Here is a 23,442-nt window from a genome sequence, read left to right as displayed (position 1 = left end):
TCGGCATTTAAAAAAATATATATATTAACCATTTTTTGCCCAGCACAACAATAATTATAATATTAATGAAAAAAAGGGACAAGGCCGACTCAATCTATTGTATTCCATTTATGTATACCTTAGCTCATACATATATATCTATATATACATACAAGATAGTTTTATCTATACATACACATACGTATACATATGCAAAATACTGATAAAAGAAAGAAAAAAAAAAAACCTTCGCTCCGATTCCAAATATTTAGTTTGTAAGCCGATAGATTTTTTCGAATATTTTTCAAACGTGGTATTTACTATAATTTACGTTAAATGTAAAAACAAAAACAAAATAAGAATCCCAAGAACAATACAAGAAAAGACAAAAAAAAAAAAAAAAGACAAGATATATGAAAGTACAAGCAAATCGAAACCAACCAGAAACAAGAACAAGAAAACTAAAACCTGAGACTTGAAAATGAATCAACATATATAATAATATTATTGATAATGATAATATAAAAGAATTTTTTGTAAACATATTTCTCTCACACGTTAAGGACTCCAATATTTTTCCATGTGTGTATGTATATATATATGCGATTGTCTGTTATACACATAGATATACATTAGATATATATATATATATATATATATATACATACAACTATATACAAGAAATCTCCATATATATTTATATATAAATATGTGTATATATATGTATACATTGACCATATACAAACCTGAACAAAGTCTAGCCCAACAATTTATGTTTCGCCTAAACGAAAAAAAAAAAAAAAAAAACAAACAAACAAACAAAAAGAAATTTAAAAAACTTGCTAAATGTTTAATGTATACTTGTGCTCTTTTAATGTTTAAGTTAAGATAATGGAAACTCATGCTTTTTATGGCTAACTCGTAAATTGAATGTCAAAACGAAGCATATGTTTGTGCTTTTTTCGCTCGAATTCATTTTTTAATTAAAGTAAAGAAATAATCTCAAGAAATGGTCAAATGCGCTTTATTATCGATTTTTTCTTTTCTAAAGTTGGATAGATAAGAGGAAACTTATTTAGGTCTAGCGTAACCTTTCTTTTAAAAAATCTAAAATCAAACAAAATTTCATTAATTTGATTATTAAATTAAGAAATTCTTGTTCAGATTTTATACCACTTCTATTTACTACTTAAAATGCCTTTATCTTTACAGAAATCTTGCCTTTACAAATTTCATTTTTTTTTTAAAGAACTCTACTTAAATTTCATTAACATTTTATATAACTTGCCTTTAAAACTTTTATTAAATTTTTTGAAACATATTTTCATTTGGTTTTATCCAACTTTAGAAAAAGGAAAGCAAATAATTAATAAAACTCCCAATAACAATATATTTGCGCAAAGAAAAAAAAACTAAAATGTAATATGAATTCTGCTTGGCCGTTAAATAAAATATTTACAAATCATTTTAATTAAATACTTTATGTAATTCACTTAAGCTACAATATGCATGTGCATTATATATATTTATGTATTTCAGATATATATAATGCCTATATATATTGCAAATTACTTTGGAAAAAGAAAACAAACAAAATACAAAATACATGCAGTATTTCAGAAATTAAACTCAAAAACGATTTCTCTTTATATTTTATATAGTGTTTATTAGGTGAAACGAAATGCTGAATTTTTTTGTTTAATTGAAAATGTATAATTTTTATTGCTTTGCGTTGCTTAATGCATATCAATTGGTTTATTAAAAAAATGTGTATAAATAATTTGGCTTTAAACCTAAGCACTATGATTAACACAAAATTCGTTTTGTATCGGGTGGAGCGCTTAAATTGGTTGTTTAACAAATTCTTTAACTCCTAAATATACAAATTTCGGATCATCACAAATCATATAGACAAAATGATCGTAAATGGGTATGGGTGGTATATATATATATATATATGTATATAGTAGCTGCCCAATTGGAAGAACAGTCGCATGTTACTTAGGATTACGGATGAAGTGTATATGAAAACCAAGTCTTTGTGGTTGCCAAAAAGTTGTTCGTTTCTCTTCGTTCTTCGTTCGCTCGTTATTCATAGGTTAAAAAGGCTTAAATATTTGAAATACTATTTAGAGCTAACGTTAGCCCCGTGTTGGGAATTAGTTGCCGCTGAAATATTGCTGCCATTTAAATTAAACGAGTGCGCTTCAAATACGTGATGAGCAGATTGTAGATGAATTTGTATTGCGCCAGCGATGGTATGATTTTGTCCCGCTGATGCCGCAGCTGGCCGATGACGCGCGGTATATCCAAGTCCTAAAGCATAACAGACATTAATTTACTATACAGTATATATATTATAGCTAAAGCTCCCACCTCATTGTGATCCAGTGTATAGAGCAGTAGATCGGCTGTCAGTGTCACGCCCGAACGGCCGCCTCCCTCCAGACAGTGTATGAGCACGGGGGGATTTGTGTTATGTCCCGGCGGCACCTCGTTTGTCGATGCCAAACGCACCGAATTGAGCTCCTCGAGAAAGTCCAGAAAATGATTGACATCACGTGGACAATTCTGTTCGGCCCAATCGGCGTATTTCAGATGCCACACGGAACGATAGCGACGCGACGGTACATGATATAAACTCAGCTTGCTGGTGGTGCAACGGTCCGTAGTTTGTGAGAATTCCTGAAAGACCTGAAACTGCACATATACATATAAATATATATATATATATTAATATATGTATTATTTGACGATATTATTTGCTGGCTAGTAGTTACATTTCCAAACTCCATGCACTGTTGCGTGCTGAGCGGTATGTAGCTCATGTCCTCCGTCAACTGCACCACCAAATAAACATCCGCCTCCCACACGCATTGCCAGAAGATACGCATCGTTTGCGACTCCTGAGGTGATTGGGCGACGATGTAGAAACGCTGCTTCGTGCCAACGGTGGCCTAGCAATCCAAACACAAATTAGACTAAAATCAGAGATTGAGTTGAAATGGAAAACTAACCGATATATATGAGGCATTCACGTAGCCATGGCGATTATCTCTCGATGGCGTTAGACGCACGCGATTATCATCGTATGGCAGAAAATTGGGATCATGATTCTTCGGTTCGTTCTCCTCGAGCAAGGCGCAGGAATATTGCGCATGCTCGCGTCTCTTCGGTATGCGTTCGAACTCCAAATAGAGCTGCGAGTCCTGCAGTTTATCATTTAAGATCTGGCACTAAAAAAAAAAAAAAAAAAGAAGGTTACTGATTAGGTCGAGCATACTCAACTTCACTTACCAATTTATCCTTTGAATACTGCCCCGATATGGGCTGCGGTTTGCTGACGCCTGTCGACCAACGATGCGCATTGAGATTGAGATCGTCCTGGGCCAATTTCATTTTCGTTGCCAACTTGGCCTGCTGCGCCGCCGAGCTGCTGGCCTTCTCGCGGCCCAATGTCGCCGATTTCTGTTTGTCGGGCGTTTTGCTGCGCGACAGAATGTTCCAGCGACGGCGACGCTTCACATCCTTGCTGGCCGACGACGAGCCGGTTGTGTCCAGCGTCGAGTTGAACATCGAGGATGTGGACGCCGATGTGTTGGCAGACAGATTCATGGCACTAAATTGCTGCTGGAGCAGCCCGTCGCCCGTCGGCGAAATCACGTCCACCGTCGACTTGTTCAGGCTGGCCGTCGAGCGATGTTGACGCGGCGGTGCTGTTGCTCCAATGGCGGGCGCTGCGCTGGCCGCCCGAGCTGCTCTCTGCGGCGCCTGTGGCTCCAGGAACTGCAGCTCTGTGCTCGCAGCACGATCCGCGCCCGCATATTTCTTAATATTCCGTGTAATCTCATCGTCCGGCTGGGCATTCACCGTCACCGTCACCACGTTATTGTTGTTGTTGCTGCTGCTGCTGCTGGAGGATTTCGTGTTGGCATGCCGTGCAGCGGGCACTGGCGCCACGGCGCCCGGCGGCGCTGACTGTATGGAGGAGGCGCGTTGACGCATGGCATCCGCATTGGCATTACTGGCTCCGGTGCTGCCGCCACTGGCTCGCTGCGGCAGCGGCACATTCTCATAGATGGGCTCAATGGAACCGTTCATCGCGCTCCGCTGCAACGGCGTCGGCGTCGTGGCCACCGGCTGAGGACTGCTGGCGGCTGGCGGCGGTGCCGAGCTGCGATAGCCACTGGGCGGCAAAGTGGGCGAGCTACAAAGCGACAAATGACAAATGTTATTCCGTACATTTATTTATATTATAGTGTTTATTTTAATGCCTGCTGCTAATTGGCAATTTGTTTACCTCTGCACAGCTGCGGCCGCAGCGGCGGCTTGACTCATCGCCGACTGGCGCAGCTGGGACATTATGGACGGCTGCTCCTCAATCATGTTGAGGTTTTCGAATGTGCCGTGCGGCGGCAGGTATGGCTGCGAGTGGCCCATGTGGCCAATATACGGATACTGATGCAGCATTGTTGCTCCGGACGATGTCGGCACATTGCCGTGCATGCCGCCGGCGGCGGCGGTGAGCGCCACGAATTGGCCGCCATTGAGCAGTGTGCGATTGGAGACGAGATCGGGCGACGAGCCCGACACATAGTTGCGGTAGCCCTGCAATGGGCGTGGCGTGGCCACAGCCAGATCCGGCGTCGATGAGGAGCTCAAGCGATTCACGGGATACGGCGGTGGAGCCTTGTGTCGCATCATATGCATCCGCTGCGACAGCTCCAAATAGGCAGCGGGTGACTGATGCTGCTGTTGTTGTTGTTGCTGCTGTTGTTGCTGTTGCTGTTGCTGCTGCTGGGTCTGGTAGAAGTTCAGATGATGATGATGGGCATGCAATGCAGCCGCTGGCTGCGCCACGTCCGGATAGCGATGCGCCGCCGTCAAGTGATGGCCGAACAGCAAATTCTCGCCATAAACCGCCGGATTGTGCACATCCGGCTGCGAGCCGGCATAATAGGCGGCAGCATTGCCCGGCGTGGCCAGGGCCAGCGTCACATTGTGCAGATCGGCGGAGGGCGTGCGATATTTCAGCTGCACGGCCGTCTCATAGTCCGGCGCCGGACGATACGTGGGCAGCATGGCCTTCAGGCGTTCGCGTTCGTGTGTGTCCGTGCTGCAGCCGCCATTGATGTTGCTGTTGTGGTGCAGCATGCTGTTGCTGCTGTGCAAATTGTTGTTGCTCAGATCCAAGCAGCTGCTGCTCTGGCCCAGCAACTGGCTATGGCTGGCGGCTAGCGAAATATTGGACGAGAGCAACTGTTGCTGCTGCTGCTGATGCTGCAACTGTTGTTGATGCTGCTGTTGCAAATGTTGCTGTTGTTGTTGCTGCTGCTGCTGCTGCTGCTGTTGTTGCTGTTGCTGCTGCTGTTGTTGCTCTGCAGCCGCCACATAATCATATTCCACATAGCCCACACTGTCGCCGCCCAGCGTATTCCCATTGTTGCTCTCCATGTCCGGGCCCACGCTGCTGCCCAGGCTCGAGGGCGTGTCCGTGTCGATGTAACGCTTGAAGAACTTGTGCTGCATGATGCACAGCTTCCAGAAATACCGAGCAGTATCCGCCTCGCTGAAGATGAAGCTGCCCACAATGCTCCCATCGCCGTCCAGCTTATTCTGCTCGATCTTAATGGTGCGCTTATCGATGGTCACCGTATGGAACTCCTTCCAGGGGAAATACTGCCGGCCATTGTCCGCATTCACGACCATTCCATTGATGGCCAACCCGAGCTGCAGATCATTGCCCAGCGTATCCTTGGCAGCGAACCGCTCCTCGCCATACCCATCCAGCTGCTGGCAGCACTGGATATACATCTCCTCCGCCTGGCTCTGATTGAGATGGACAATGCCCGAGTGCTGCTGCAGCACCTCCATGATGAGGCCCTCCAGCATGCTGTCGTCGTTGGCCAGCCCTTGCATGTTGCGCGGCAGCACCAGGGACTTCTTCAGATAGTCCTTCGACTGCTTGTCGCTCTGATAGCTGCTGTCATATTCGCCCTGGCGACAATAGAGAGCCAGCAGTATGGCCGTGCGTATATCGCACGCAATGCGTCCCTCGTAGATGTCGCTCTTCAGCTGCAGGAAGTAATAGAAACGCGTCGCCTCGTCGTTCAGGTGCCGCACGCCCGTCGTCACATAGTGACGCACGCGCAGATACATCTTGTTGTCGGCGGCATATTTGAGCAGCTGGCGGCTGAGCGAACGCTCCAGATCGAGCCATTTGTATTCGTCCTCCTTGTCCTTGACCAGATAGCGCAGGCCAAAGAATTCTGGCTGCTGGATGTAGAGCCGTTGGCAGACATTGTCCAGGCACTCCTGTCCCTTGCTCTCCGAGCTGATGGTGCAGTCAACGGTGCTCGAAACATCTGCGCAGATATATATATATATATATATATATATATATATATATATATATATGTATGTATAGTATTTGTGTATGTTAGTTAATAGTGGATAAAAACGTGCGCAGATAAAACCCAAAAGCAACAACAACAACAACAGCAACAATGCTTGGCAACACAGCACGCGCAAATATGCTAATGTACACAGAGATATTTTTGTTGTCTAATCGTTTTTTTTTTCTTTTGATTGCCTTCTACGCTTTATTGAGCTACAAAAGCACTATCAGCGTAAATCGTTGAGCTATTTCTCGCCGCACTGTTAATTAACAGTGTGCGCCTGTTACGAACGCAATGACATCGGCTTCAAAATATTGAGCAGTAGCCAAGCTGATTGAGTAAAGCTTTTAAATCAATTTAAAATGATCCTAATCAGTTCTGACATATTTATAGTGTAAGTCCTTAAGATAAAACATATTGAAGTTTCAAATTAAATTATTTTTAAATTTTTAATATTAACAAAAGAATTATAATAATGAATAATCAAACATTTATTTCTACTTCTTATTCTTATTACCTTTATTTTTATTTTTATTTTTTTCAACTTTATTTGTTTTATTTAACTGTAATTATTCTAAGCCAGTGTCATTTCAGCATAAGCTATGTAGCTGTTAACTTTTAACAGCTGGATCCTGTTAACGCTGCTTAACAGTGGCGCAACAAGTCACATATAAGAAATCAGAAAAATGCTGTATTTGTTTTTGTTGTTGCGGTTGTTGTTGTCGCTGATATGTTTTTGGCGAAAAAGCGAATTCCGAAATGAAAACTAGTCGTAACGAAAGCCGTAAATGATAGCTATGATAAAGGCACGGTTCATCTGCTTTCTCTTGTTGCTGGCCTTATAAAAGAAATAACAAACAATTATATGTTTCCAATTAAAAACGCGCAAATGAGTAAATAAATCAACAAGTGTAAGACTTGACGGCAGCTGCGTATCTTGTTGCCGTTGTTGTTGTTGCTTTGATGTTGTTGTTTTGGGCGACTCATAGGCTTGTTCAATTGAAAACTTGAACACTTGTGTTATTGATAGTCTTCTTTCAATTGCTGTTATTGTTGCTGTTAAACTGATACGCCCCCATAGACGTACACACGCACACACACTCGTACACGCACACTCACCTAGCAAATGATGCACATTTATAACAAATAGATTTTTGGACGTCACATTATATTGTCGACATTTTTTAAAGAATTTCAGTGGCATTTCCGTGGCGTTGTGTATGAAGCGAAGACACGCTGCTGTTGTTGGCTTGTTGTTGTTGGTATCGGAGCTGTTGTTGTTGGCCAGCAGGTACCAACGACATTTGCATGTAAATTACACAATTGGAATTTGTTGGATGTTGTTATTTTTTAAATATTTTCAAGCTGCTTGCGTACAGCTTTTAAGGCACTTCGAATCGAACACAGTTGTGTGTACACGTTAAGCATTAAAATTTTATAATTAAAGCTTATTTAAAGTCGTTGCGGAAAAAATAAATAAAAGCGTTAACAGAAAAACTAAAACGAAAGAGTAGTTTGGTCGTGGTATCGAAAGAGACGAATGAGTACACGACCGTTAGGGATGTGCGTATTGCCGATAATACACGCTAACAGTATGCTGTTAATCTGGCGTGCTTATTGTCTCTACAAAAAGTAAACAGCAAAATTAAAAATATATTACACTTTTTATTGTATAATACATGGCCTTACATATACATATTTATAAACTTTTAAGCATGCCAATGCTAAAATTTCATAGCACCCTTTGTAATTTCATATCACTACATTGTGATCTGCATAAGTTTCGTTAAGTTTGCTGTTTGACCGATAGTTGAGCAATGAAAGGCAGCAGCACCACTTGAGTAACAACAGTATCGCTTAGTTAAAGCTGCCGATCAGACGTGGTTTTACTTTGCGTCTATATTTCTGGTGAAATAAGCGCAAACTAATTATCAATTACATACACGGCAATTCAGTTCAATTTTAACCGTACACCGACACGGGACAGCTTGGCGCTCAACATTTAAACTCTAAAATTCCTTATATAGTAATTAATCAATTACGCTTACATATATAAATTTTACATACATATTTGTATGTATAGGTGCGCCTTCTCGGTGTTGTTGTTGCCGCTGCTGCAGTCGTCGTCACCGTTGTCGTCGACGTCGCTGTTGTTGTCCCGTCATCGTGGCTTCCACTTTAACTAAATAAAACAAATTAAGCGCTCGCGCAACGTCAACGCTAAACGTGTATAATAAAAAAAAAAAGAGGAAAATCGAAATAAAAAGGAGAAGCCAATAACAGAAAACCACTCAAGGCGCATGCACAAATTTCTGAACGGGGGCAACAGACTCTATTTTGTATTTACAACGCATTCAGTGTAAGTTCTACGCATTTAAGATACATACAAATATGAAATATCTTGAGCCGATTGCTCGATTCGTTTCGATTCGTTTTGTATGCGGCATTTGATGGTCAAGGTTACACCAACAACAAGAGATCAATATATACATACATACATACACGCCCTCATACATAATGTACACGTGTGCGTATGCGTTCATGTGTGTGGGTAAGTACACTCTGGCGTACGTGTGTGCGAGCGAGACAAGCAATATTACTGACGTACTATAAAGTTCATTACCTGTTGCTGTTGCGCTGCTATTTCTTCGTTGAGTGTGCCAATGTATGTGTGTTTGTGATTTTCTGTTTCTACCAAACAGGTTGCATGTTCGTTAAATTTTGAAGTAACATAATATTAGGCCATCTCGCTTGCACTCTCACTGCTTTCGCTTGAAACGTTGCTGAAGCATGCGGCATCAGCAATTTAATTCAATAAATTCTCTCTAGTTTATTTGTTTCGAATTATGTGTGATAGGGCGCGCCTTCAAATTTAGCTGAGCTAACCTCGCTTCTCTCTATAATCTGATGTATGGATAATAAGCTGTTTCGCACAGCTGTTTTTGACATTCTTATCAGTATTTCTACAGCTGACTTTCAATATCGAAATAACAGTTGATGGGCTTTGAAACTGATGCTTGATTTATTCAAATACGCTGTTTCGCACAGTTGTTTCGACTCTCTTATCAGTATTTCTATAGCTGACATTCGATATTGAAATAAATATGTAGGAGTTGATATCTTTAAATGAGTAATGCATCCGTCGAATTCGGTTTTATTGGGTGTAAATTTGTAGGTGACTTTTCTTGAATTTGATAGGTAATGTTAATAAAATTTTTTGTTAATTACGTGCTTTTACGTTCTAAGTATTACATAATTTTCTCAATTTATTATATAACAATTTATTTAATATATTTGTTTTTTATATATTTTTCTTTTATAAAATCATAACACATTAAAATTATAGTATTCAATTTATTCTGTAACATTTTATTAAATTTTACAATTGTAAAACTGAAAGCGAAATATTTTCCTTTTAGTATAAAAATATTTTTCAAATTATAGATATTTTTTTTATTTTTATTTATTGTAACAATATACATAATATGTAGCTACAAAGTATCACTGAGTTTGTTAAATGGCTTAATTCATGCATTATTCAGTGCTTCTACTTTATATTATTAACCAAAACGAAATATGAAACAAACGTATATTTGTATGTAATAATGTATGCATATATTTTATATACATATGTGTGCTAAGTTTGACATTGAAACAAATACAAGCGATTGGGTTTATTGTTAAGGCGAGGTTGTCTCAAGTCTTTGCTCTCCTCCAATATATTACTCTACACAAACACCAACCCAAGCACAAGCACACGCATACACATACACACATGCACTCACACACACGCACTCACACAGACACTTGACTTGGCCCCGTTGTGTTAGACAAACAGCGTTTAAAACGGCAACAATAATGTGCAGTGAGTGATAAGACAGCGCTCGCAGCACATTTTTGCTCATTCATGCTTACTTTCGTGATTAATCAACTCACTTAAGTAAACGGGCCTATCGAAATCTCTCGGTTTGACTAACTCTGCCTGCTCGTCTGTTCCTTTGGCGGGACAATAAGTTTTTGCCTAGTCAACATTAGCGTGCGAAAAATCAGGTTGTTTTTCAACTTAAGCTCATTTTAACTTAATTGAATTTACAATAGGAAAAACTTGTCAAATTAGCAATGGAATTAAAATTTAAAATTTCTGTACCATTTTATTAAATTTTTAGTGTTCAGCAAACTGTAAAAATCGGCAAGTTTTCTTATATGTGCCAGTAAATCAATTTGAGTTTTAAAATTTGAAAAGGCAAACGACTTATCTTAATATAAGTTGGAGTGTAAGCAAAAAGCTCTATTGGTAATGCAGACTTTTAAATTAATTTTGTTTTTATTTTAGAGAATAAATAAATATCTTACCTTTTTAGATATTTTATATCTTATATTATTTATAAAATTGATGCTTTTTATTTCTTAATTAAATTTTTTACTCTTAATAATTATTTCTGTTTCCCAAATAATTAAAAAATTGTGTTTGTTTTTATTTTTAAATTGGGGTTAGATTTAATTAAATGTCAGGGCGAAAGTACATAAATTAAATTGTAGGAATGTTAATGAACTATGCAAAATGCTTACGTCAAGTGCATAAGTCAATTCAAAACTAGATGAAAAATGGAACGAGAAGAAAAGTTATATCCATTAGAAGTTCTTCATATGTCTATATAGTATATCAAATATCATATATGTGTAGCTTAAACCCCAAAAAATGCCTGACTTCCTGTTCTCAGAACACAAAGACAGAAGTACAGCTGATATTATATAATGATACAGAAATACGAATATCTATATATATAGGTTTTATGAGAGCAGGAAAGCACGCAGTATTTCAGGTAAGCTTAAGAAATACATAAATCGTATGTTTAGAAATATATATATATATATATATATATATATATATATATATATATAAACAAAATAATGCAAAGGAAAACTAATTTTGTACATTTGATATGAAATAATGATATTACATCTACACATCATTAATAAAATACATATTTCTTAAATATATAATATGATGTAAATTTCTACTATGCATAACGTATTTTCTGAGAAATAATTATTATTAGAGGTTTTGAAATAAAAGTAATTTTTATAGAACTTATAATTTTTAAAAAATATGACTTTATTTTACATTTATGTAATATTTTGAAATTAGTTTGTTATATAATATATAAATTGATATTATGGGGTCATAAAAATAATAGTGCGAGCGTTAAATATTCGACAATAAAATTTAATGAGAATCACAATGTTTTGACAATTTGAGATTCATATTAAGATTAGCATATTTCTTATTAATTCTGGAAGAAAATAATGAAATAGTTTTTCTTGAATATCATAATGACTCTTAACAAATGAAAAAAAAAAAAAAAAAAAACAAGTAAGAAGGCTCCAGTCGAAACTGCTCGACTAAGAGATACCCTGAACCCTCTAAGCTGATATTCTACTCATTCTTTATGCAATATATCCATCTTTTGTATCTTTATGCACACATACATACACGTGCATCCACACGTACGCATAAGCCTGCGCTCTGCTAACTGCGCAGTAAGCAGCTACTGCGCTTCGGCTGCGCTGCAGTGTGGGCAATATTACGAGATTTTTTTTGTTGAATAATGTCTTTTGTAGACATACAATCTTAATGAAACTTTCAGAGCGTAATCATATGGTGAATATGTGTAAACTTTCCAAAGCACAAGTCTCTAGTACTTGAAATGCGTAGAGAAGGGGGCATGGTTTCCAAAATCTGTAAATTACAAAATCTTCGTATCGATTAATTTTATATACAACGCAAATTTGAAGACTCCAGGTCTAAAAGTGTTCAGATTAGGCTAAAAAACAAAATCAATTTTTCGATTATTCTCGATAAAAAAGTTATCGGATGATTTATCGAAAAAATAAAGCAAACTCGTACTGCGTATGGTATACACGAGTATGCATGCCAAACTTCAGCTCTCTAGCTCTTATAACTTCTGTGATCGACGCACTCATACGGACGGACGGACGGACGAACGGACAGACGGACAGGGCTATATCGACTCAGTTCGTCGCGCTGATCAAGAATATATATACCTTGTGGGGTCTGCCACGCGTCCTTCTGCCCGTTACATACTTTTTCACAAAACCATTATACCCTGATTTCCCATTTTCAATGGGTTCAGGGTATAAAAAAAAACGATAAGCAATTATTAATAGCTAGTAACTACATATATACAAATACACACACATAATTAAATTATATATTCAAGATTTGTTTTCAAAATGTGCTTAGAACACGAATCTTAACTAATATCCAAGTACTAAGCAAGTAATTTAGAAAATTTATAAGCTAATTTGTTATTATATATTGTTAATATATATTATAAATAATTAATATTTATATAATTGCCTTACACTTTTTCGCAATTACGAAACAACCCTTTAATTAGCTTCAATTTCGAAATTCATTGCAATGGTGTTACACACACACAAACAACGCACATACATACACACACACACACAAACCTGTCCATTTCTGACCTACAAAACTTGAGCAGTTTTTCCGCGCCTGTCTATGCTGCCTTTACATATTTTGTTTTTGTTTTGTGTTTCTTTTTTTGTCATTGTTTGAGTCGATTAACCATTGAACACCTTTTATATTTTTAATGGCAACTTGTGAAAGATACGGAGCAGTACGCCATGGCTGGGTTCGATTTGCATACGTGTCGAAGCTGTCGATTGTCGATTTGTCGACTGTCGCCTCGAAGCGCCTCGGAAATTGTTTAATATTTATTTTTTGCCATTTGCTGACCACAGCAACAAGAACTAAAATATTGCACGAATATTTTCAAAGCACAAATACAAACGCACGTAGTCCAAAAACACATTAGACATTAGGAAACCTGCTCAAAATTCAAGGTGCAAAGCCAACGTGTTTAATATGATTGACTTCTCCCGTTTTTATATGTGTGTGTGTGTGTGTAGAGACATAGACTATATGTATGTTTGTATTTATACTCGTAAGATGTCGGGTAAAGATCAGTGTTTCCGATTATTTTTATTTATATACATATATGTATATATAATAAATTTATTTCCCAGCTTTTAATAATAACTATTCATCGCAGTCTGGTTGTTTATGGGTAAATCCATAAACATTCAAATATATTCAATAATTCTCGATAAAAAGATACAAAAATAAAGTAGCACAAATTTTTTGAAAATAAAGCAAAAACTCTAGAATTTAGTATTCAAGAATAAAATCGAAATGTTCACAAGGTTTTTTTATTTGGTTGCATTTATTGAGCCATTACTGTATAAATAATATGCATTTTAATTAAGAGCGTTTATTTTATATAATCGTTTTAAAAAGTTTTGTAGATCTTAAAGTGTTAACGGAAATATAAGCTGCATAATACTTTATTTTTTTTTACTCTTCAAACTAATATCTTAAGGTCATTGAGCTTTAGAACGCAGTGTCTAACTACAATGCATATGTATGTATATTCTGTGCATATATGTATGTATTTAAGTCTATTTGTACGTATACAACACTGACGTAATCAATGCCGTCATATGTATATATGGATATACATATATGTACATATATGTATATTTTGGTCGAAACAATGCCAACAAAAACGTAAATATCACTCGAGTTTATGAAATAGAACTTTGTGTAGTTCCCTCAGTTATCTTTCGTCTTTTGTTTACACTCAGCGTTGGGTTGCCAAAAGAAATGCGATATTTTCATGACTCTCAAAGTCTACAAACTCTAATCTCTCTTTCTTATCTGTCTCCCACTCTCTCTTTGGGCTGGGAATCGCGTGCTGAGCGTCTGTTACTGATAAGCAATGCGTTTCATTTCGCATAAAAACTGTTGTCGGCAATGGGGTTGGCTGTTAGTTAACAGTGCGCTGTTAAGGTGCACAGACGAAGGTGAGCGAACGGGCAATGCGCATCAATTTGACTGTTGACGCGCGTGTTTGTCTATGTCTATATTGCCCATGAATTAAAGTGAATTTGAAGTATAATTAAAATCCTATTAACAATCGCACACAGGCGACGCTGTCTGTGTGTGTGTGTGTGTGTTTGTGTAATTAGACAGACAGCTCGGGCAGATTAGCAACAATTTAAAAACTGCATTTCGTGTCAATGTCAATCCGAGCTGATGTGCGTTAGAGCGAGATAGTGTTATGGCGCTCAGTTTACCGTTAGAACAAGTGCGGAAGCCCGCTGATATTGTTATTTATTTATAGTGTATATTTTTTTTTTTTTTGGTTGCCGTTAGACGCATGCAAAATAGCTTCAAAACTGTATTCGCATTAGAGAGAGTTCTATTCAATTTGGTGTGTGTGTGTGAGTCTTTGTGTGTATGAGTGTGGCATACGTGGCATACATTAAGTGCGTGCTCAAAGTGCGATATGTAAATGTTTAGAAGACACTGTTTAGCTCCCTCTGTCGCCCATTCGAGCCCCCGTGGAACTCAAGCTTGTGTAAAGTGTATGCAAAATTGAAACTATCACGCGTTTTTTTTTTTTTTTTTTTATTTTTATTTATATTATTTTATTTTATTCTGTATTTCCCTTTCCTTTTCAGACTCAGACCTTAGACCATGGCCAGTGAACAGGCACCCATTGATGTAGCTGGAGCGGCAGCGGCAGCTGCTGCCACCGGAGATGAGCCCTTTCTGGGATTGTTGGATGTGGCACTGCTGACGGTGCTGATCGGCGGTGCGGCCTTCTACTTTCTGCGGAGCCGCAAGAAGGAGGAGGAGCCCGTGCGCAGCTACTCCATACAGTGAGTAACCATTGTAAACAACAACTGTACAATTAAATATTAGATGACTCCATTTGCTCCATCACCAATCACAGGCCAACCACAGTCAGCACCACCATGACCACGGATAATTCGTTTATTAAGAAACTCAAAACCTCCGGCCGCAGCTTGGTTGTTTTCTATGGCTCACAGACGGGCACGGCTGAGGAGTTCGCCGGCCGTTTGGCCAAAGAGGGTATTCGTTATCGACTCAAGGGCATGGTCGCCGATCCCGAGGAATGCGATATGGAGGAGCTGCTGCACCTGAAGGACATTGATAATTCATTGGCCGTGTTCTGCTTGGCCACCTACGGCGAGGGTGATCCCACGGACAATGCCATGGAGTTCTACGAATGGATCACTAATGGTGATGTCGATCTAACGGGTCTTAATTATGCGGTAAGAGTACAGTTATTTTTTAATGCCGTGTGCCTGATAAGGCAACTGTTTCGCTAATCGTCGATTACACGATCCACGGCCGCGCGGTCATAACAATTCTTATCGAGCAATGGCACATGCAGATAACGTTATCTAGTTCCCCAACAAATTAGAATAGCCATGTAATAATCGTTGCACCGTTTTATTTTTTGCTTATCAAAATATTAAAGAGTACAAAAAATCGGTGCGTTCTATCGGGTCTCGATAGAGTTGTAATGTAAAATTGATTAGTTGTTAAGCGAGAAATATAATCAGTCAAGCGATTCAAATAAGCTCGAAGGACGGTAATTATAGATTATTATTGAAATAATTGATATTTTAGGTTGAGAGGGGGAGAACACGCGGGACTAACAAAGTCAACAGTAGACATTATAGATTAGAAAAGTAAAGTGAAAGAGATGAAGGGAGTCAGACTGTCTGACTAATAGTAGTAATTATATATTAGAACTGCAATAGTGGATTGGTTTAAGAGAGAAAGGGAGGAAAACAGTGTGAATAACAGTACTCACTTGTTTAGCATTGAACAGTTTATATGATAATAATTTAATAATTGTAACGGTATAATTTCTAAATTATTAATAATATTCAGTAAAAAAAAATTACGATTTCGGAAAAGAATTTTTTTTTTTTTAATTAATTAATTTTTTTTTTTTTTCGAGCAACTGTTGCGAATTGCGTAATTGAAATATTCCAAATGACAGCATATTTCTTTTGATTGATACAAGGTTAAAATTTGTATATTTCATTGCTAATATTTATTATTGGAGCAAAAATGAATTATTCACAGCACAGAAAATCCAAAACTTATTATTATATATTTCTGTTATTTTTTTTGATAATTTTTTTAAGAACATATTTTTGTAGTTCTCTTTCATTTGTTTCATAAAAATAAATACCCTAATTAAGTTGTTGAGCGTGCGTCTACCGGTGACGTCACAACTTTATTTCCTGTTAAGTCTCGTTCACCTTGTGGCTGGCATTCTGTTAAATGCGCCGCACACTCTGTCAGTCATACTAGAGCTGGTCACACTGCGGCGCTGTTGCTGCCAAACGTGCACACGCTCGCACAACTGTTGCGCAACATTGTTTACTATTTGCGATGCGCAATGTGTGTTCATAATTGAAATAATTCGAGTTTTGCTGAATGAAACAGAGATTGCCATGTGATACGTATGCATTGGCGGCTGCTGCGGAACTGAAACAGAAAACTGGGCAACAACAACAGCGACAACGATGCTGTGCACGCTAAGCGGCGCCGGCGTCGCTGTTGGCCTTGGCACACGTCGCTGTCAGTGGACGGGTCGTACTTTGCTCTGGCTATTAAATAATTTATATAATAAGGCAACAACACGCGTAGACAACGGCAAACAGATTGAGCATGGTGTAATAACATTATATGTCAACGGCTAATTACTGTTGTAACAATTGTTTTTCTCGCATTGCTTCTATATGTAGGTATTTGGCCTGGGCAATAAGACCTATGAGCACTACAATAAGGTGGCCATCTATGTGGACAAGCGCCTGGAGGAGCTGGGCGCCAATCGGGTCTTCGAGCTGGGTCTGGGCGACGACGATGCCAAGTGAGTGTCCCAAATGAAGTAGCCTTAAAAATCTCAATTTAATTGAATTTTATTCAACTTTTTTGTGCGCTAGCATTGAGGATGATTTTATCACGTGGAAGGATCGTTTCTGGCCCGCTGTCTGCGATCACTTTGGAATTGAGGGCAGCGGCGAGGAGGTGCTGATACGCCAGTACCGCCTGCTCGAGCAGCCCGATGTGCTGCCGGATCGTATTTATACCGGTGAAATTGCGCGTCTGCATTCCATGCAGAATCAGCGTCCACCGTACGATGCCAAGAATCCATTCCTCGCTCCCATTCGTGTTAACCGTGAACTGCACAAGGGCGGCGGTCGGTCATGCATGCACATCGAGCTGAGCATTGAGGGCTCGAAGATGCGTTACGATGCCGGCGATCATGTGGCCATGTATCCCATCAACGACAAGTCGCTGGTGGAGAAACTGGGACAGTTGTGCAACGCTGACTTGGATACGGTGTTCTCATTGATCAATACCGATACGGATAGTAGCAAGAAGCATCCATTCCCCTGCCCAACCACCTATCGTACTGCTCTGACGCACTATTTGGAAATCACTGCTATTCCACGCACTCACATACTGAAGGAGTTGGCCGAGTACTGCTCGGATGAGGCCGACAAGGAGCTGCTGCGCAGCATGGCCTCGCTGGCACCGGAAGGCAAGGAGAAGTATCAGAGTTGGATTCAGGATGCCTGCCGCAATGTGGTGCACATATTGGAGGATATCAAGTCGTGCAAGCCGCCGTTGGATCATATTTGTGAGCTGTTGCCACGCCTGCAGCCGCGCTACTATTCCATTTCGTCGTCGGCCAAGCTGTATCCAACGGATGTGCATGTGACCGCTGTGCTGGTCGAATACAAGACGCCCACGGGTCGTGTCAACAAGGGCGTGGCCACCACATACCTAAAGAACAAACAGCCAACCGCTGGCGAGGAGGTCAAAGTGCCGGTGTTCATACGCAAATCGCAATTCCGACTGCCCACGAAACCGGAGACACCGATCATAATGGTTGGTCCGGGCACTGGACTGGCACCGTTCCGTGGCTTCATCCAGGAGCGTCAGTATTTGCGTGATGAAGGCAAAACGGTTGGCCAGTCGGTGCTTTACTTTGGCTGCCGCAAGAGCACCGAGGACTACATCTACGAGTCCGAGCTGACCGAATGGGTCAATAAGGGCACGCTCACCTTGAAGACGGCGTTCTCGCGTGACCAGGAAAAGAAGGTTTATGTGCAGCACTTGCTGGAACAGGATGCCGATCTGATATGGGATATCATTGGCGAAAAGAAGGGACATTTCTATATTTGCGGGTAAATGAAATGGAAAGCAATTGAAATATTTGATTAAAGTTCACACGAATTTCTATTCTCTCTATTTCCAGTGATGCCAAGAACATGGCTGTGGATGTTAGAAATATTCTAACGAAAATCTTGTCCAACAAGGGCAACATGAGCGAGGCGGATGCTGTGCAGTATCTGAAGAAAATGGAGGCTCAGAAACGCTATTCGGCCGATGTCTGGAGCTAATCGGTGCGCGCCCTATTCAAAAGTTCTCTCTATTCCTCTGCATGAGTCACACAGTCGCGAAAATATACAAATAATGACAGCAATGAAAACAACAAGAAGACAAAAAAGAACAACTAGAAGCCACACGTTTACATAAGAGTAAAGTCGTTTTAGATAATAAGGCTAACTAAATAAATTAATTATACAAATCGGTTTGGGAACTTCAGCTTCGGTTCAACAAACAAACGTTTAATTAGCGTTTATATCTAATTCTAGTGTTAATTTGATTGCTTAAATGAATATATATTTACATCAATATGTATGTATCTTTATATATGATGCCTTTTAATTGTGCAAAATAATTTGATGATGTTAATTATAAATAATAATGATTTTAATCGTAATGTAAGTAGTCTTGTGTGTATGCAAGTAATTGAAGCCATGCATTCAGTTCGTTTGTATACATATTCTATTGGTGATTTCATAATGCAACTGATACCGATTTGTGCAATTTTAAATAAATATATAAAATTGTATTTTATTTTCCGAACAATAAATGTTAGAAATTTTAAGTCATTTTCTCACTTCTGTTAACTAACATTCAATGTTAATGTAAGCTTGGTTTACGCGAGCCTATTACATTGAACTGTCTGGCAGCGCTGCATTGCAACGGTAAATGCGAAAGTGAAGCAACAAGTGAGCAATTGAAAAGTGCGCGTAATCCTATGAAAAAAACTTTATTTTAATTTGTAAATACATGTGCAATAAATGTAAACTAAGCTAAAAACAAAATACACAACGCAAGGTGAGTGCGCCACCCATTTATTATTACTATTCCTCAATCCAAGACACCTGCTCGCTCGAAATGCGGCAAAGTGTATCGCAGCGTCTCGGCCAAGCGCTTGGAGTTAAACATTTGCTCAGTTTTCTTCTGAGCAAAATCCGCATCACTGAAATTCTCCAGATTATTGTCCGCCGTTTCGGCCTTGTCCTGGCTAACTGTTGGCAGTATGCCGTAATTGGCGAAGAATCCATAGCCCTCCCGCCGGTGCACCTCGGCCATCACCTGCTCATAGCTGGGCACCGGCACGCCCATGTCCAGATTGAGCAACGTATCGGCCAGACGATTGTGATAGACTTTCAGCAGCTGCGGCCGCTTGTGCTTCAGCACATCCAGGCTGAGACTCGTGTAGAAGAAGTAGTTCAGATCAATGCCCGGACTGCCCCAGATGCTCAGCTGAAAGTCTATGAAGATCACATCCTGCAGTTGCTGCGCTCCATTGTACTTGAAGAGCATGTTGTTCACCCAGAGATCGCCATGATTTAACACTTTGATCTCATCGTCTACTGGCGCCTGGGCACGCACCAAATTCACGCGCTGCTGCTCCATATATTTGCCTATTTTGCCCGCGATGCGCTCATAGCCTGGCCAGCTGCTGACCAGCTTGTGCAGCTGTTCGCCATTGCCGGCAAAGAAACGCATCAGCAGGCCGTCGTCCTTGTTCAGGCCGTGCGGGGATAACATGCCATCGCCATAGGCTTTGAATATTTCTGGGTCCTGAAGGCGAATGTTAAAGAAGAGAAACGAAAATGTTAATTGAACGATTTTCCGAGGGAATCGAAATTTGATTTCTTTTATATGTATATGTATGATATATGATCTCCACATGCACTATTACCTTCACCCAAAATTGTTTTCAGTTATACATAAATATACTCACATTAATTGGGTGTGGGTTAAAACTTATTAAATTTATAGACCTAAGAATTTTAATTTTAACATTTTGTTTCCTTCTAAATATGAGATTGGAGATTGATCTATTAAATTGTTTATGAATAGCTTTTCAATTATAGAAATTGCATATAAAATTTTAAATATTATTTTGCTAATATCCTAACCATAAAATTGAATAATTATATATCATATGACTATTATTATATATATAAAAAAAAAAAAAAAAAAAAAAAATAAAATTGTATCTGATAAATGAATACATTTTTACACTTGTTTCATGTTGTCAGATGTGCTTAGTATTTTTTATGATTTTATTATATCTATATAAAGATTAGCTAGGGCTTTAGGCTTAAGATCAACAGCATTTTTTTGGCAAGAACGTTCTGTTATAAAAGCATAACAGATAATACCAAAATATTTCAGCAAAGAATGAATAGCTAAAACTAAAATCATATACATAAGTCTAAGCCTGTAATATAAAGCGTAAGGAAATAATAAAAAGTCTTCAGCGTTTGCGAGAAAATCTTTGAATGCTTTGCGAGATAAGAAAACCAAATGCTAAGAAGACTCTATTAGAATATTGGTCTCTATTTTGTTCTCTCTCTCTCTCTCCCCATCGCTCAGCTTATATTTGAGTCTCTCACTTCCTCTGTGGCTTCATTTGGCTCACTCATTCTGGCTCTCTCCTTCACTTTATCTCTCTTTGGGTTTCTCACACTCTCTTCCTCTCTCTGCTTCACCTTCTCTGTGTCTTTTTCTCCCCTCTTACTCTCCTGGTCTTTCTCACTTTTTTCTCTATCTTTCTCTCTTTCTCTCTCTCTCTCTCTCTCTCTCTCTCTCTCTCTCTCTATGTGTCTCCTTTTTCGGTATTCTCCCCCAATCGTGGTAGTTAAAGTTAATATGTTTAAAGCCGGTTGAAAGAAATATTTTAAAGGTTTTTTATATATTATATATTGAAGAGAAAATGGAAAAATATTTACTTTTTGACTTCTACATATAATACATATATAATAATAATATCCCTATATATGTTATGTCTTCCTCTATATGTAAAAATATATATTAATATCTTCAATGCAATTTATAAATTATAATCAATTTGATATTCTTTCTTTCTGATATATATCCCCGTCGCATATATATATTCCACTAACTTACCATCACTGCCAGCACCATTGAGGCTGCATGAAATTCCGCTAGTCGTTCCATGACCAGACGAGCATGCGTCTCATCCAGGCCCGTTTCGCGCGAGCCCATCACATAGTCCAGCCGGCCGAGATCCTCGAAGACCAACGTGTTCTCTGGCTGCTTCAAGCACTGATAGAGTCTGAAAGCAGAACTTTATTTAGTCATTCGCCAGCTTTAGAATAGTGGAATCTCCCATTACTTGGGTCCAAAGCGTCGTTTGCATTTCATGAGCAATTCGAGTCGCGGCAGCATCTCGTAGTACGTGATCTTCTCCTTCAGGTACACCTGCAAATCCTCGATAAACTCTATGGAGTCAATGCGCGGTATGCTCTTCACAATCACTCCCGTTTGCTCTTCCTTGCCGTCTTTTCGCCTATAAGTCAGCTTGACCCGGTAGATTAGACTGCAATAGTTCTCGCCGGTGCTGCTGCCCAGCGCGCAGTGGATGCCTACTAGCTGGACGTGGGATGTACGTAGCATTGTCTCCAGCACCTCCTCGAAGAAGGCAACATCCAGGTGCTTGGGCGGCGATGCCAGCACTTCCTGATCGTAGACAATGCTGCACATGTTGTGATCTCAAGTGGTTTGAAAGGCTTGAACGAATCGCTCGGCATTTTATATGGATGTACACACAAAAGCGACTGTTTGTTTTATATTCGCGTAATTAATTCTATCCATATACATATATAAATGAATATAATTTCGTTTAATAGCCGACAATAGCGTCTGCTTGTCTCAATTTGTAAATAGAGAAAATTCAACACGCGACCTTTTAAATCACACACATACATACAAACATACATACATATGTAGCACACGCATAGTAACTGTCTCGAAACCAGTTATTTTAATTTTATCAAATACGTTTTATTAGTTTCTCTCATTGTGGACTTGCTTTGTCGGCTATATAGTTCGTCATTCGGAAATTATCATATCGCATATCATGGGCCCACCCGCTTATCAGATTATATCTACGATCAGCGTAATCTTTATCTCCTTCCACTTGACTCTCAATCAATTCGAGGTGCACCTACAGATAATACAATATTTTTCTCACGTCTCTAGCTTTCGCTCTCTCCCTTACTCTTTCTCTCTCACTCTCTCTTTCTCTTTCTTTAATGCATGATGTGAGCAATTTTATTATTGTTTTTTAATCTTTGAGAGACATGCAAATTATTGTTGTTCTTCTCCAATTATTTATAATTATTATTCAAGTTGTTTTTGCCATATTCCAATGGCCCAAATGACATATTAATTATCATACATAATTCAATCCGCAATTTTAATATTCTACGTTCGCTACGTACCCAATGCGACTGTTCAGTCTCAACTCTATTCCTAGACTCGTCTAATCTTCATTTCAGTGAGACTCACAGCGAAATGCCAACTGATTAAAGAGTGCGCAATCTTTTAAATAAATCATTTTGCAGTCAGCTGGGATGATATACTTACATATAAATTAATATATATTATATCAAATAAAGCCATTGAACAACGTGCATATTTAATTATGTTATTATGTAAGAGGGAAATGCATGAATGATCTCAAACTATATATACATATTCTATATATGATGGACTCTAGCTTCTCTGGTTGCTTTTTCTATATTAGCTCAATCAATCTCATACGTATAAACATCAAGTTTTTTACTCGCTTGAATCTTTACTTTTCTCTTGGTTTATTAGAATGACTTTCAAGTTTTTATTAATACTTTACGAGTGCCTATATATATATTGTAAAATGCATTTAGAAAAGGGCAAGGCGCAATAGGTAAATTATTGCTCACTAAGGTTCTATTTACCTTTTGATTCGTA

The 23,442-nt window shown here is 38.9% G+C and overlaps 3 protein-coding genes across 4 annotated transcripts; 1 reads left to right on the top strand and 2 right to left on the bottom strand.

Moving 5' to 3' along the window:
• Positions 1-1,695: 1,695 nt before the first annotated feature.
• Positions 1,696-7,920, bottom strand: LOC6576682 (tyrosine-protein phosphatase non-receptor type 21). The gene is made up of 7 exons (XM_002002634.4): positions 7,497-7,920; positions 4,280-6,344; positions 3,277-4,186; positions 2,997-3,215; positions 2,760-2,936; positions 2,356-2,679; positions 1,696-2,295 (listed from the first exon to the last, which is right to left on the bottom strand). The coding sequence occupies exons 1-7, from the start codon at positions 7,579-7,581 to the stop codon at positions 2,167-2,169; spliced, it is 3,909 nt and encodes a 1,302-aa protein (XP_002002670.1). The 5' UTR covers positions 7,582-7,920; the 3' UTR covers positions 1,696-2,166.
• Positions 7,921-8,238: 318 nt separating this feature from the next.
• LOC6576681 (NADPH--cytochrome P450 reductase) lies at positions 8,239-19,276 on the top strand. Of its 2 annotated transcripts, XM_002002633.4 has the most exons (6): positions 8,239-8,736; positions 14,949-15,149; positions 15,224-15,566; positions 17,061-17,185; positions 17,259-18,509; positions 18,581-19,276. In XM_002002633.4, exons 2-6 carry the CDS (start codon positions 14,965-14,967, stop codon positions 18,723-18,725), a joined length of 2,049 nt encoding a protein of 682 aa, XP_002002669.1. In that variant the 5' UTR covers positions 8,239-8,736; positions 14,949-14,964; the 3' UTR covers positions 18,726-19,276. The 2 variants fall into 2 exon arrangements, with proteins under 2 accessions (XP_002002669.1, XP_015020800.1); XM_015165314.3 differs by lacking the exons at positions 8,239-8,736; positions 14,949-15,149; positions 15,224-15,566 and adding an exon at positions 16,680-16,988.
• Positions 19,277-19,408: 132 nt separating this feature from the next.
• Positions 19,409-22,987, bottom strand: LOC6576679. The gene is made up of 4 exons (XM_044008848.1): positions 22,935-22,987; positions 21,827-22,220; positions 21,598-21,766; positions 19,409-20,262 (listed from the first exon to the last, which is right to left on the bottom strand). The coding sequence occupies exons 2-4, from the start codon at positions 22,192-22,194 to the stop codon at positions 19,543-19,545; spliced, it is 1,257 nt and encodes a 418-aa protein (XP_043864783.1). The 5' UTR covers positions 22,195-22,220; positions 22,935-22,987; the 3' UTR covers positions 19,409-19,542.
• Positions 22,988-23,442: the final 455 nt, after the last annotated feature.

Source organism: Drosophila mojavensis, unplaced genomic scaffold (genome assembly GCF_018153725.1).
Source record: "Drosophila mojavensis isolate 15081-1352.22 unplaced genomic scaffold, ASM1815372v1 contig_36, whole genome shotgun sequence".
Classification (NCBI taxonomy): Eukaryota; Metazoa; Arthropoda; class Insecta; order Diptera; family Drosophilidae; genus Drosophila; species Drosophila mojavensis.
The sequence above is the reverse complement of the archived record's forward strand: the minus strand, read 5'-3'. Positions and strand labels throughout refer to the sequence as shown.